This window comes from Chionomys nivalis, chromosome 19 (genome assembly GCF_950005125.1).
Source record: "Chionomys nivalis chromosome 19, mChiNiv1.1, whole genome shotgun sequence".
NCBI classification, from domain to species: domain Eukaryota; kingdom Metazoa; phylum Chordata; class Mammalia; order Rodentia; family Cricetidae; genus Chionomys; species Chionomys nivalis.
Window position 1 is genome coordinate 45075816 of NC_080104.1, and position 16267 is coordinate 45092082.

Genomic DNA, 16267 nt, shown 5'->3' on the forward strand with positions numbered 1-16267 from the left:
ATTCAGACTGACTAAAATTACTTTATGTTGAAATTAAAAAGAGCACTAAAATTAATTGATCTAACATCTTGAAGTTTAGATACAAATTACTAAGCCATATCCCTGATGATAAAGTACTAGAATTGGAGAATAGCTTCAGTGATCCTGTGAGATAGCGTAGAACTTCCCATTGTAGCTCTGTTGCTTATCGTTACCTTGATAAGGGTTGAAAGCAAGAGAAACATCAAGAATCAAACACACCAGTGAGTTCTACCTGTACAATCTGCAGAGACCCTGAGGTTATTCTGAGCTAGGGTTCCGCATCTCTGCACAAAGCACATCTGTGATGAGACTTCTCACCATTCACATGGTTGACATAGTTGTTGGAATACTGGCCTGAATAGTGCATGGAATATTGAACAGGATCTCTGGTCTCTACTCAGTAGAATATGATAGAGAGTATGTAGCACTGTATGTGATAAAGACATAAAGACATATCATGGGACTGTTAACTGAATTATGTCACGTTGTGGAGATGTTGGTAGCTCCTAAGTTTTTAGGTGATGAGGATTTTATCTTTTCATTTTTTCCTTTTTGTAGCTGTGTTTTACATTCTCCCATGTGTAAGACAGAATGATCTGCAAACATATTGTGTATTCTACTACAAAAGAACAAAAACCCAGAAAACACTGTTCATAGCCTGCTTGGGAACCTTAGGCAAAAAAAAAAAAATCATTCTCTCTCATCTCTTACTTTGAAAATATTCCCAATTACCATAGATTTTGTTTGTGTGGTGTTTGCACACAGGCTGTGTTTGAAACGGTGTGCATCTTTCTGAGAGCTTGCTCCAAGTAGCCTGAAGTTTTACTTTTGAGAGCCTAACGAATTGGAGACTTAGGTTTATTTCCCTTTGGTGCTCATCTGGAGACAAAGCTTCATCTGTGTGCCGTCTCCGTCTAAGTTAAACCTCTCATCAGCTGCTGCTGCTTCTGTGGAGGATCTCATTTCCAGTCCCTAAAGGGATTTCACTTGAGGAACTCTTGTCTGCTGCTAAGCACTGCTCTGGCCCAGATGTCTGCCTCTCTGAATTCACGTCCAGCAGACAGGAAAAATTATGTTTTGTTTATTTAATTTTCTCATGCACTCTGGCCATATGGACAAATTTAGAGTACTGTTGTTGCTGTTGCTGTATGTTTTTATTTCAGCCCAGTATTTTATTGTATCTCACATTCACAAAGGGATTTTTTTTTAAGTGTTTTGAATCTGAGGCAGTCACTGTGCCAGAAATTTGATGTAGATAGTATTTTTCCAAATATGTGTGTGAGATAGATTTCAAGGAAACTGTGGATACATAGATTCACAGAAGTTTGTATGTTCTGTGTAAAATAACAGCATAGTGGCATGATAGCTACATGTGTCCTCTATTCTCTTTGTCTATAAATAATTGCTGCCATGTAATGAACTAAAAATATTATAGTCAATTTTATACAGTGCTCAGGTAGTTTTGACAAGAGAAAAAGAGCCTGTGCATTTCAGTGAAGATGGAATTATTTATAAATATTTTCAATCATGATTAATTGAATTTGCCCATACCCAATGAATATGGAGAGCAGACTTTTTGCATCTAGAATAACTTCTCAGAAGTATAAAAACTGGAATTGAATTACCCACATGTCACATAGAGAGAGAAGTTCTTTAATTGAGATATAATGCAGAAGGAAGTAAATTTTAGATTTTTATCAAGCCTTGGAATATTTCTTTAGACAATTATTGGTAGCATGAGTATTTATGATAAGTATATCTATATATGTATATAAATGTGTGTGTGTAATAACTCAGCACTTAAATTTGTATCTATGACTGCTTGAATTGCCAATATAGCACATAAAATACATAATGGTCTAGAGAGACTCTCCTGTCCACTTTCATTTATTCTTGGACATTAAAGCAAACATCACAGAAGATGCTGTAGAATACTAGTCCATGCTCTAAATCCAGAGACTATTCACAGTGTTCCACCATTCGCTCATTATGTAGACACGTGCTGATATTTTCTGGATATATTTGAAGCATGCATCATGCAAATGAACGAGTGGCCCATTGCACAGCTAAACCCACAAACATCAACTAGGTTCTACCCGGTACCTTCCCAGTCATGATACACCTTTTCTTTGTCTACCTGATTTCTCCTCCCCATATCCACTCACCATTTATTTTTCTCTATCACAATCATTACATTAATCACAATGAATAAAATAAAAAATCCACATTTCAAAATTAATATTTCATTCCTGTCTGACAGTTTTTTATTTTTTTAAAAATTTTTATTTTTATTCTTTTTTAATTAAAATTTCCACCTGCTCCCCGTTTCCCATTTCCCTCCCCTCCTCCCAAATATTGCCACCTCCCCCCACTCCCCTCCCCCTATCCCCACTCCTCTTCTCCTCCCCCCACACCATTCCCCCTCCCTCTCGATACTGAAGAGCAGTCCAAATTCCCTGCCCTGTGGGAAGACGAAGGTCTTCTATCTACGTCCAGGAAGGTGATCGTCCAAACAGGCTAAGCTCCCACAAAGCCAGTTCATGTATTAGGATCAAAACCTAGTGCCATTGTCCTTGGCTTCTCATCAGCCTTCATTGTCCGCCATGCTCAGAGAGTCCAGTTTCAACCCATGCTTATTCAGTCCCAGACCAGCTGGCCTTGGTGGGCTCCCAATAAATCAGTTCCACTGTCACACTGACAGTCCTTTTAAGTACTTTTTATTGGTAGAGTTTTGAGCTGTACTAAGGCTAACATTACTTCCTTAAAGTATTCTTTTTGATTTCTTCTAGCGTCACTCTTTATGCATTGTCTTACTTTAAAAAATGTTTGCTATTTATTCTGGCTCATTAGTACTTTATCTGACAGTACTCATCCAATATTTAATATTTAATTGAGTGACTTTTCTTACATGATTTTATACATGTACCCATGTATAGTGAGCACTCTTGCGCTTATAACCTCTATTATCTCTCTATCTTCCAGTCCCCCAGACTCCACACAAAGATCCTTTACAGTTTCATATCTAAATCATTTGTTTTGTGACTCAGTGAGTTCCACCAGGGCCATCTGTATGACCATGGCTTTGGAACTACCCATTAACTGCAGCAATTGTTAACAACTAAAGAAGTCATCCAGAAAAAAACACCACAATTAATAATAGCTAATGCCCATCATTAAAGAGCAGGGATCTATATGTTGTCCCACTTCCGTAACTGATTGTTGATAGAACCAGTCTTGTGTGGGTCCAGTGTACACTGTAGCCACTCTAATTTGTTTATTGTGAAAAATCTAAGGCTTGCTGGTTATGTTGCTTTGTTGTAAATATTAGAAGCCACACTTTTCTCTCTATTCTACAACCTTGATAAACTCAGAGAAGCTGAAATTTTGTTTCCATTTTTTTCTTGCGACTCTTTATGTTGCCCCTAGATACCTTGATGGATTTTTGCCAAATACACAACTGATAGACATAGATGATCTTAAAGGCATTTTAAATATTGACTTGTCCTGATGTCATCTTACCATCAAATATTAATATCAAGTGAAATGTATGAGGCAGTGAGAAAAGAAAGGTAGGGATAACGTAAAATGGCTATAAAGGCAGTCACAATCCAATCTGTGCAAAGTTCATGAATGATTTCAAATTTTTCAGTATAAGAAATCAGTTTGATTAAAATTTATTTAATTTCTAATATGGAAACTTGCACTAACTGTAGAAGTTAGGTCACAAATGCATAGATGCATCAATAATTACTGGGTGAGTATAGTCTCCAAAGAATAATGTTTGTGTAATTTCCACAATAGTATAAACTATTTTATGTTGCATTTTAAAACCCATAACTTGCCAGGTGGTCGTGGCACACGCCATTAATCCCAGCACTCGGGAGGCAGAAGCAGGAGAATCTCTGGGAGTTCTAGGCCAGCCTGGTCTACAAGAGCTCATTCTGGGACAGGCACCAAAGCTACAGAGAAACCTTGTCTCAAAAAAATCCCATCATTAATAAGAAGATGGTATACCATGCAAATTTTTAGATACCACATAATCTATATGTACTTGATGTTACATAATCATGTATATAACGTATAAACCTCAAAGATAGATGTGAATGTCTACAGGCTTTATAATTATTTTAATAAAATGATAATTCATTTATATTATCTTTACCCATATCTGAATATTAAACTATACCAACATGTGCACACACACACAGACACACACACACACGTATATGAATTATTTATGTGTAAGTGAATGCCATGGGTATTTGAAATTATATATTGCTTCCTCAAAATATTGCTTTACCACATAAAATATCATGAAAAAGATTAAAGAATTCAGATTCCTTTGAACTTTGGAAAAATATGTTTGTTATACTTATATCCACTTATTCAATGTACATATACATTTTATATGGTTATATTCATTTTAAAAATAAAATGTAAAAACACAAAGAAAAATGTGCTTAGAAATAGTAGCCATCTAAATCTTTCTAAAAGATTTATAAATAGTGGGACACTATTTATATAGTTTTTCACGACTTACATGAATAAAGAGTTTAGTGGAATTTGTTTCCAAATTATAGTACATGCTTCCTTACTTGAATAGTTTGAAATCCTAAATATATAAAGTGTGCATCTTCTGCCCAGGACTCATTCAGGCTCTTTGTCAGCATGGGAGGCAGTAGAGAACTTTGCACAGCAGACATCACTTCATGCTGGGGGAGTGCACTGAAGGCGGTTCATGGCCTCAGATCTGATGAAACTCCACACTGCTGAAATAGAGCGCTGGGTAGGGATGAGCTGCTGTACACAGGAAAGCTCATGTATAAACTAGCAGATCTCCAGTATCCTCCAGTTCCATCTCCCGTTTCATTTTCTGTCCTTGTGCTCATACCAACACGTCCCCTGTCTACTTCCAACCAATTTACTGTAAACTGGGGCATGAAATTCAGGTATCTAAACTTATCTGCGGAGTGGAAGAGAATTTGATTTGAGTTACATGCTGTAATGAGTGAGTTCCTAGAGCTTGTTTGACTTGCTTACAGTCTTCCCAATATTTATTTATTGAATTGCTCAAAAATTTATATACTCTCTGTTTGCATGGCACAGGCAACTATCAAAACCCTGCAATAATGACTTCGGGAAGCACAATGCAATTGCATTAAATTAGTTTCAAAATTGCAACAGCTAGCGTCCAAATAATTTAATGTGCAGGTATTTAGATATGGTGTAGTTAAAGTTTTTAATGTACATTTTGTTCTGTATTAAATAAGAGTAAATTATATATATATTATATATATTATATATATATATATAAAATAAAATTTATAGACTAGTTTTAGACTCTTTGCAGAGTAAACATTGCACCCTGCACGAAGGACCATATTCTGGGTCAGCCAGGATTCATCCAGCAGTTGGAAGTCACTTTATGAGGGGATTGAAACACAAGTGATAACTCTGAAGGAACCCTGATGTCGATTATGTGGATAAGAAAGATACTTTTGAAGAAGTGTCTAGAAATGAAAAACTGTAAAAAAAAAAAAAAAAAGAAAGAAAGAAAGAAAGAAAATGAGAGAAAAGGTACAGTTAACAGCATCTGATGATTGTTTTCATGGAACAAAAGCCATCTTGTGGAAAACAGATTGAATACCCTAGTGTTGAGTCCAGACTGTCATATAGCAAGAAAGGAGAGGGGACATGAAGAATTACCTAATAGCTAGCAATTGCCAAAATCATAACAGAGTGCCTCAGAGAGCAGTGCATGCCTGTTATTAAAAGAGATAAGAAAAAGATTTTAAAAGTAAGTGCGAAAGATATAGATAGCTTCAAAAAAAAAAAAAAAAACTAGTCATATCTGATGAGGTCATTGTTGCACTGAGACTGTCTGGACCTCGCTTTCTTGGGAAGACAAATACAGTATTCCTGTTTCCCTAGAGAAGATGATGGGGCTTTAGTGATTGCCTCATGCTACTAAATTTACCAAGATTGTAATAAGATTATAATGCATGCAATATAGCATCCATTTAAGCATACTATTTGCCAGGATTTATTCTCCATGCCCTGATAATTGGTTTTGGAAGTGATATATAATGGTTCCACTGTTTGGGGTTTTTCTGAAAGACTTCAAAGTAATTTAAACCATTGTAGCTGTTCACATTTAATATTATTATAGTCAAGTCCAAACTTTATGGATGCCATCATATTGAATAAACTAAATAATCATCTCCTAACATTGTGTGATATCCAGCCTGTGTTCAGTCTCTCCATCTATAGCCCAAATGTGTTTTGTGGATTTTATATTTCCCCAAAAGCTAGATACAAACTATCTTCACATATAACTGTTTTATAAAAAGTAAAAATACTTGATTATTTGAGAGGCCATTTTTTTTAACAAGAGAGGGATTTACACTCGACCTCTATGGACATAATTTCCATAGCTGTGATGAGTATATTACTATACTATAACATACTATTATCATTTAAATTATATATTTCTATTAATAAAATTCTAAATCTGTGTTTCTTGGATAGGCAACTATAAAGTCATGGGATGTACCTAGGAATTAATTGTCCATAAAAATGTTTATAATTAAGGAAAACAGAAAAGTGGTAAAAAATAGAATTGCTTATATGTAAAATTAAATATCACATATTCTCCTATCCTGCTTAGTAATATTTTAAGACCGTTGACCTCTCTGGGACATACAGGTCCTTAATTGTTCAGTGTGTGAAATATGTCAGTGTGTCTTGTTGGTAATGGGGTGAGTATATCAAACTTAGTATTTCTGTGGTCTTTGTGATTGTGGGACTCATTTGCTCAGTTTGACTTTGGTGTGTGTCTTGGCTCTGTGAGGTGGGACAAGTGAACAGTGTGCCTTCTATTCCTCCAAAGATTTTTAAAGTCTTTTAGGCTAGTTTAAATATCTCCTGTGAAGCCAGGCGGTGGTGGCACACTCCTTCAATCCCAGCACTTGGGAGGCAGAGGCAGGCGGATCTCTGTGAGTTCGAGGCCATCCTGGTCTACAAGAGCTAGTTCCAGGACAGGAATGAAAAAGCTTTGGAGTAACCCTGTCTCGATAATCCAAAAAAATAGAAAATAAAAAATAAAAAAATTAATATCTTCTGTGTTCTGTCGGTAAGTGCCACTTACCAAAGGCCTTCATACTTCTGGTACTATTGTCTATATGCATGCACGTAGCTTTCATACGAACAAAACTCACACGTGAGTAAATTGTTGCTCAATACACTGAGATTTAGAATGGTTACGTTCCTTGCTATATGAGTCAACATTAAAGTTGAGTGAAGATCTATACAAAAATTCCTACTTTTTTCCTACTATGACATCTTCCCTTTATCTTTTGTCTTTAAAGGATTATTTATTTATGTATTTATTTATTTATTTTAATTTGTGTGTCTGTTTGGGGAGATGTACCTAATTCTGTGTGTATAAGCATGCCGATAGAGGGCATAGGATGGTTTGGAGCTAGAGTAATAGCCATTTTGCAGCATCCAGCCTGACAAGTGGATGCTGGGATCTGAATTCCAGTCCTGATTGGACAGCAGCACACTAATCAAGAAGCTCTCTCCCCACTCTTTCCTTACCTTCCACAGGTGTAATAAAATCGTCCAGCAAGAAAGCATTTTATATAGAAATATCCAAGTGGACAGGAAAAAAAATCAAGAAAACATGTTAAACATGTTTGAAATCCTCCTGTTTGTAGAAGCTTTTTATTAGGGTCCAGTGTAAGCCACAGAGAAAAGTATAAAATCTGTACATGTAATATTGTGGACATATGCTTCTTTAGGTCTTGGACTGTTGATTTTATCTATTTGAAATTGAAGTCGGGTTCTCATGCATTTGGACTAAACTACCACTGAGCTATTTCTCTAGTATCCCATATTTTTATATTAGTTTTTATTTAAAAATCAAGGTCTTACTAAGTTATCTAATTGACTTTGAATTTATTCTATAGCCTAGGAGAACCCTTTACTTTTGATCCTCCTTTATTGTCCTGTCAAGTGACTGAGATTATGGCTTGTTCTACCAGGACAAGCTAGCTTGCAGATAGTCATATTAACAACTCCCCTAATTGAAGTTATTATTATCAATTATACTCTTATTTTCAGAGAACTTATATTCTAAGGAAGAATATCAAAAATCAAAACAATAGAAAAAAGTTTGCTTTAGGAAGTTGTATTTTTGTCTGCATTAATGATTAGGCTATAACAAACAACACTGTAAACATCTACAAGCAAAGAATTGGTAGGGTAATCTAAATTCTACATAGATGGAAAGCTAAAGAAAGTGCTATGAACTGTTCAATTAGGCCTAGAAAGATGATAGAACTTAGCCAAATAAAGGTGACAAAAGAGAAGAGGATAAGAAAATACTAAATGGGCTGGGCGGTGGTGGTGCACACCTTTAATCCCAGCACTCGGGAGGCAGAGACAGGCGGATCTCTGTGAGTTTGAGGCCAGCCTGGTCTACAAGAACTAGTTCCAGGACAGGAACCAAAAAAAAAAAGCTACGGAGAAACCCTGTCTCAAAAAATCAAAAAAAAAAAAATACTAAATGGGATATACCTGAAGATGTTTATATGTAACAACAAGCAGAATTGCTTAGCTGGAGGGCATGGACAGTGTGAATGTAAAAAAAAAAAAGAAATGAGACAAAGATTACTAATTGCCTTGTGACACTTCAGTTTCACATCTGTTTATATACACAAAGGAAATGCTAGAAGATATATTGCAAAAGAAGGAACCAAAATTAATCATTGTCCATAAAAGAGAAAAATATAATATCTTCAAAACCATGAGAAACACAAAACAAAGGGTGCCTGATTACAGAGTGGAATACTGTCCAGTTTATCCAGTGGAATACCCGCCTGTCTACATAGTAAAGTAGTGAAGTCCCTGCTTGTTTACACGGTACAATGCAATCCAGTTTACAAAATGGAATACCACCCAGTTTGGAGAGGGGTACCATCCTGTTTACACAATGGAGAACTGGCCTGTTTAGATCGTGAAGCACTTGCTTGTATATGTAAGATACTGGAACACTGCAGTTAACCAAGGGTAGTGCTGTCCGGTTTACACAGTGGGGTACCATCCCAATTACACAGTGAAATGCCAGCCTGTTGACACAGCAGAGTATTGTCCTGTGTACACAGTAGAGTACCATCCATGCAGGTCAACAAGCAGAACATAAATTTGTGCATTACTTAGTTGCAGATCAGATATGAGTTCTCAACATGGAACAGCAAATACAAGTTCATAGATTGTGAATTCATGGTTATTTATCTATGGGTTCAGAAATCTAGATACTGAGTATCTTTCAAGGAGATCATTAGATAAAGATAATTAAAGGCTTACAGTGCGTCAGTGATGTGTAATATTGGTTCTGTTGCTAGGGTCATAGATTTTCTCTAATTGTAAAAATAATTCCAGAGAAATAGTCACCCCATGTAATAAGACAACAACTGGTATTCTGATATCAAATGATCAGTGCTGAAACACACATGAGACTAATATTCTAAAGACTGAGCAGGTATATCATACATATAGGTAGCAACAGTTAATGAAAGAAAAAGCCATGAATTTGAAAAAGAGCACAGAGGGATATACACAGTGTGTTGAAGGGAGAAGAGGGAAGGGGAGATTGTTGAAATTTAATTTCAAAGCATAAAATAAATAATTAAAATAGTTCCAATGATAAATTTATTACCTAAATATTTTTCTATTTTATACTGTTAAGTAAATGTTAAGAATTGTACAATTGAAGTAAACATTTCAGTGAAAGAGGAAACTAACGTCAGAAAGTAGAGCTGGAAATACATAGAATGAGATGGACACACAAAGAAATGTGACAAATGACAGGGACATGATGGCTGTCCTCAGCAGAACAGAATAATAAAGAAAAACAAGGTTTGCATTTCATGAGGTTTCTAGCCCATATGGAAAACTTATTCTGAGAAACGTCAATCAAACATGTAGATTTGTTTGGCTAGGTTTCCTCTTTCTTATTCTGTGATTAAATATTTCTAAATATGTGACACTCAACACAGTCTAGGAAAGAAGGAAGCTGTGGAGGCTGCAGAGGGAAAACTCATTCTGAGAAGTGCATGTGCTGGAGAATACCTCCATGGACAGTGTGGATGTTTTGGTGCATTTTGGGTGACATTAATCATGTTTGTTACCATGTTAATAGAACCAGAATTCCTGGCTACACTTTGTGGTTTGAATCCTGATTCAAACATTGCCCGACACTAGACTCTTATTAAATGGCTTAGTCCTGTTAGAGATATTTATTTTCCCCACGAATAAATTGGAATAGCCCTAGTACTTACCTAATGTGGCTTTTATGAAGATGGGACCTCAAATAAAGAAACGGTGCCTATAGAGACTTTGGCACAAGTCACTGACAATTATTTTCATCGTATTTGGTTTTAAGTCCCCCAATCAATACACAATGCAGTATCATTCATATGGCAGCAAACTACTTTTTATCAGAATTCTTTTTTGTAGACACTGAGCCTAGACCTTTAGATACCTGTCTATATATGTCAGAATTGCTACTTGACCTCAATTGTCTTAAGCATCATTCCTGTTTTTTTCATACCTTGTACAAAAAGTTCAAAAAGCATTTAAAAAAAACAAAACAACTCTAGAACCCTGAAAATCAAGTATTCTCTTGGGTTTTACTTTTAAATTTTCTTAGTGATTGAAATTGATTGATGATATTTAATAGATTATTCATAGATCCACTTAAACCCTTCAGTTAAAGTGTCAGACAGTAATTTAATCATCCATTATTGTTTCTGTCCCATGCACAGAAAAACTAGAGTCCTTCAGAACCTCAATTTTACAAACTCTGGTTCAACCTCTGACCATTCTCTTGTCAGAGCCAAAAGTCATTTGGTTGTAACTCGCCGTGTGAACTGACAGTATGTCGGATGTAACAGTTACCATTGCCATGTTGTGCAATCATCCACTGGCCTCCCTCAGGAGGAGGGAGGAAGTTGTAGTTGCTGTCGTTTTGTTTGGGGAAACTTACTTAAGGGGATTAAGGGCTTTCTGGAGGTCATATAGGAGATCAATGATATCTGTAAGAATAGAACTTGGGACACCTTAATATTTTATTATGTCATTAGTCAACAACTTTCACTAATATTCTGCTGTAGACGCAGCACTATGTATTATTCTGGTTATCGGCATTTTGTCATTACTATAGCTATGATAAAACACCACGGGTAAAAGGGTTAACTTTATTATATACTTGTTGGCAGCCTATCCCTGAGGGAGGTCAGGGGCAGAAACTCAAGCAGGCCAGAACCTAGAGGCAGGTACTGAAGCAGAGTCTATGGAGCAGTGCTGCTTTGGTGGCTTGCTTCTTAAGTATCTCTTAGTCTTCATTCTTATACAAATCAGGAGCACCTGCAGTATTCCAAGAGTGCCGGACCTTCTCACATCAATCCTTAATCAAGAAAATGCTTTACAGATTTACCCACAAGCCAATCAGATAGAGACATTTTCTCAGTTGAGAGCACCTCTTCCCAAATGATTCTAGCTTGTGTCAAGCTGGCAAATAATAATAATAGTAACAACAACAACAATATATCCAGCACAGCCAACACCACAGAATCATTACCTCTCTTACCTCTCAGATATAGGTCATACACAGATGCCTCTGCCGAATCTATTCACGGTTATTAGTACTTGAATGTTAAACATTTTACGAGGAGAGAAAAATAATGACCAGTATTCAAGATGGAGAAAACCTATTTCTATTTCCAAGGTCATTTAACAGGTTGATAGCTTACAATTTACTTAACATACTTGTTATTACTTTTGATTCTGGTAGTAGTAAACTGTGTCTTCATTTATGTTCCTTGCCATATGCCAGCAGTAAGAAAAGCTGCTTGGCTTTTAACACTCTATGTGGGACACATTTCCTAAAAGAGAAAACAGAGAGGGGGGGGAAACTACTTTTGGTTGCTAAGAAAGCAAAATTGTATAGCACAATAATTAAAAATCTAGCCTCTGGGCTGAGGAGATGGCTCAGCGATGAAGAGCAGGCACGGTTCCTGAGGAAGTCCTGAGTTCAGTTCTCAAATGTCAGTCATAACAACACCGTGGGGACTTTAACCTCTGTCCCTCAGAGCCACTTTCACCTATGTGCTTAAACACATCCACACATAAAAACCCCCTGCACCCTCTCCACGTACACCCCCATACACACACATACACAAACACATATGCATAATTAAAAATAAAATAAATCTTTAAAAAAATTCTAGTCCCAGGAAATTTAACCTTAGTCTTTAAAGGAAATTAAATGAAAAATAAAAATGTGCTGGAAATATGAATATAACATAGATAAGTTTTCTTTTGAATAAGGAATATGTCTTTTGTTGAACGCTTAATACATGTGAGGCTCATGCTAAGGAATTTTAAGGAAACCACACCAGACAGCCTACTGTTGGCTGCATTTGCTATAGAAGAGGTCAGACAAAACATCCTAATCCTGTAAGTCTTAATGGCATTAGGTTGAGATCATAAGTTAGGTTAATAAGAATCTAAAAGTAAATGACAGAGTGTACATATTAATACTTTGATTTGTATCTTTGTTTGTATTTTCTACTTATCATTATTTTAATTTTTTAAAAGACATGGCCTCTCTATGTATCTCTTGCTGGCCAAGAATACACTAGGTAGACCAGGCTGGCCTCAAACTACTAGAGACTTCTGCCTCTACCTCTGCCTCTTGAGTGCTGGGACTAAAGGTGTGTACCACCACACCCGGACTAATTTCTTTATTTAATATAGCTAAGATAGTTTGTTATTATACACTATTGATCCAATGAGAAATATTTTTACTATTTGAACCTAATATTCATGAAATCACAAAGTTTTCTGATATTCCTTTCCCATTAATAGGTGCTTATTCCCTAGAATCCAGAAACACATGTAGATATCATATTTTCTATGTAAATAGTCTAATAAGAAACTTCAACTTTCACATTTTGTCTTTTTCAAAATGCCTCCTTTTCCACCTACATATACCTACTACTAGAAAATATCTGATATTGTAGTGTGTATTAATATGTATGTATGTGTATGTGCTTATGTCCATGGATGTATCTGTGTGCGCACCTGTGTGCATACATATGTCTGTATGTGTTATATTTGAGTATGTATTTGTATGTGAGTGTATTTGTGTGTGTGTGTCTGAGTGTGTATGTGTGTGTCTGAATATGGGTGTATGAATGAGCGCGCGCGCATGTGTGTGTGTGTGTGTGTTGCAGGGATTGGACTTAGACCTAACTATTTAACAATATAATTGCAAGGACAGCTTCATGAGATTTTATGGTCTTTGAAATATCAAACCACTTTCACTTCAGGATTCTCTCCTCTCTCTCTGTCTCTCTGTCTCTCTGTCTCTCTCTCTCTGTCTCTCTGTCTCTCTCTCTCTCTCTCTCTCTCTCTTTGACAAAACTGACAAATTCCAGGAGATGAGGTTGAGAGTTTGGTGGTGTTTGAGTTTGCATGGTTTCCTACCAAAGCCTCATTTCAGATGCAATGGGAAGATGCAATTTGCATGCTGTTAAGATTGTAACATAGTCACGGAGTGCTATCATGCCAAAGCAGATAATGTTTGCTGCTTGAGCAGCACCTCTGGACCTGGTATGCTAATGAGGGAGGATGCCCTTCATAAATCCTGCCCTTCGCTCTTATTCTTCCATGGGAACAGTGTATATGCTAACATGGATCTGAATGCTTTGAATAGACATATATATATATATTTATATATCATCTATAATTTTAAACAAGTGCATGCTGTAATTGTTTATGAATGTACATACAGTACTTATTTAAGGATCTATGTGTTTGTGTGTGTATATACACATATATATTTTAGTAGACAGTGTGTCATTTCAAGTAGATTTTGTTTAACTTTACCTTTTTGAAGTGTTCTATTAATAAAATTAAAAGTAAATTAAGAACATGCATTTAAACAAATGTGATACTGATTCAATTGTAATCAACTTAAAATTTTGACATACTAGAGGAGTAGTAGCCGGCTATTTTATAAAGGAGAATTAAAACATCAGATACCAATGTCTACGTTTCTTACCTCAAATGTAACTGTATAGATTGAGAGCAAATATTTAAAGTTGTGTAGGGTTTTCCACTTGAATCCAATAGGAAGCTTCAGATTGGATGACTTAGACTCTAGGTATCTTGATTTTAAGTGAAGTATTTGTATAAATGTTCTGTAGCGAATGCTTTTTGCTAAGATGCTCCCTTGGCAGAGGAGTGATTTTAAATTGAATTATCACATTTCAGGCTAAGATGACTCAATTGCCCGAGGCAGAAAAGGAGAAAATTGCCGAGCAAGTGGCTGATTTCAAGAAGGTGAAGAGCAAGTTGGATGCTGAGATCGAGATATGGGATGACACAAGCAATGACATCATCGTTCTTGCCAAGAAAATGTGCATGATCATGATGGAGATGACAGACTTCACAAGGTAATTGCGTGTGATACAAGGCATGATAACTGGTGATAGCTGTGCATTTGCCACATTGCTGAAATGTCTGAGTTTCTCTGAGTGGTAGGGGACATGTAAATATGGAATTAGATAGTTACAGAGGCAGAATCCCAGAATCGGGGTCAATATAGCACCATTTCTTTTGAAGCCACTACCTCATACTCTCTTACCTTCATACTCTGCAGCAGGGACCCACATACTCTCTGCTCATAGAAATTGATAACTAACGCATGTCCTCTCTGGAGCGTTGTGAGTGGTTCATACCTATGGCAACATCACCAAGATTTGTGGCCTGTGGCATTCCTAAAAATATTTTGCAACCATAATGCATAATGATGGCTATGAAGGAATTATGCACTTTATATGTAGTCAAAAAGCAATATAAATGTTTTTAAATGTTTGTGAGACTTTGTTGTAGCACAGTAAGACTGTCCCTATTCTCTGTAGAGTCATATGGTGGTGGGACCCTGTACATATATCCTGAAAACTGAAGGGACTTCAAGGCCCTCAACCCTTATCCCTCTCTGCCACACTGGGGCTTAGGTCCGGTGACTGCTGGATGCTCACTTGAATGTGAGAATTTCCCAATGAGTGAAAAAATGACACTTGCTAACAATCTTTTGTAGCTCTATAAAGAGGCTCAGAAAATCGTTTTCTCCATTTTCTGGTGCTAACTGCTGTTCCTTTACCCTCCTTAATTGTACCCAGCTTGGTGGTGGTGGGAATAAAACTGTGTGAGAAATACTCCAGTTTAATGCTTAGATGTTGCAGAGGCCCAACTTTAAAAGGCCACCCCACAGAAAGAAAAGGGGGTCACGGAAGGGGATCAGAAGCCAAGACTGAGCAAAATGAGGAGAAAATGGCAATCGTGTAAGTCCTGGAAGAGGAGATGGTCAAATGTGAGCAGGTGCAGTTTATGGAAGCCTGACTCACTTGCCTGAGACCTTTGTGTAGGATTGCCTTAAGCATGTGTGCTCAATGAGGACGCCCTCTCCATGGCGCTGACCTATTTGGAGAGTGCTTTAATGACGATGTTGGTCTCTGCTGTTGACGAAGAATGCTTTTATGAAAATTTCCCTTAGTTACTCACGAGCTGAAATCTACTTACTGGAATATTCCAGTGAGTGACTCTTATCAACATCATTCTATTAACCAATGAGAACATTTCTATGTCTGGGGTTTGGTTCTTTGCAGGCCAAAAAAAATTGCCTGCTGAGTCTAGATTGAAAGTTGCACTGTGAGTCCTATGCATGTGGAAACTAAATCCAGATAGTGAGGAGACCCTTACCCTGACTTCAGAATATTTCTCCTGGGAAGAGACTTTCCAGTAAGTGATGGGGTCTTCACTGAAGGCAAAATCTTCAAGAAAAAGTCTCTTGCAGTTGCCTAGCTACCTACACCCATCCTTTAGTTAAATGGAGGTCATTAAGGGAAGCAGAATGTTGAAAAACAGGTTGCAAATGTCTTCACATAATTAACCAAAGAGCAGTAAGATGTGCGATGCTTCTCTTACCGGTTGCTGAAGAATACAAAACTGCAACGTAATGAAATTTAGTTAGTCTTCATGAAACTGCTAAAGTCACAGAGCAGAAAACTACCTCGTGACAAGCATATTACAGGTATGAAACTGTTATATCACAATGCACTACACGCCAAACGACTTTATGATGAAATAATGAATAAGTGCAATTTTAAATCAT

General features: G+C 36.7%; 1 protein-coding gene across 1 annotated transcript in view; it reads left to right on the forward strand.

Annotated features, from left to right (window-relative positions):
* The window catches only part of Ctnna3 (catenin alpha 3), a 1259162-nt gene that overhangs the window by 1122489 nt on the left and 120406 nt on the right, over positions 1-16267 (forward strand). Inside the window, exon 15 of the mRNA XM_057751057.1 lies at positions 14365-14546. Within this exon, the coding sequence (XP_057607040.1) occupies positions 14365-14546 (182 nt within the window). The remainder of the gene's footprint in view (positions 1-14364; positions 14547-16267) is intronic.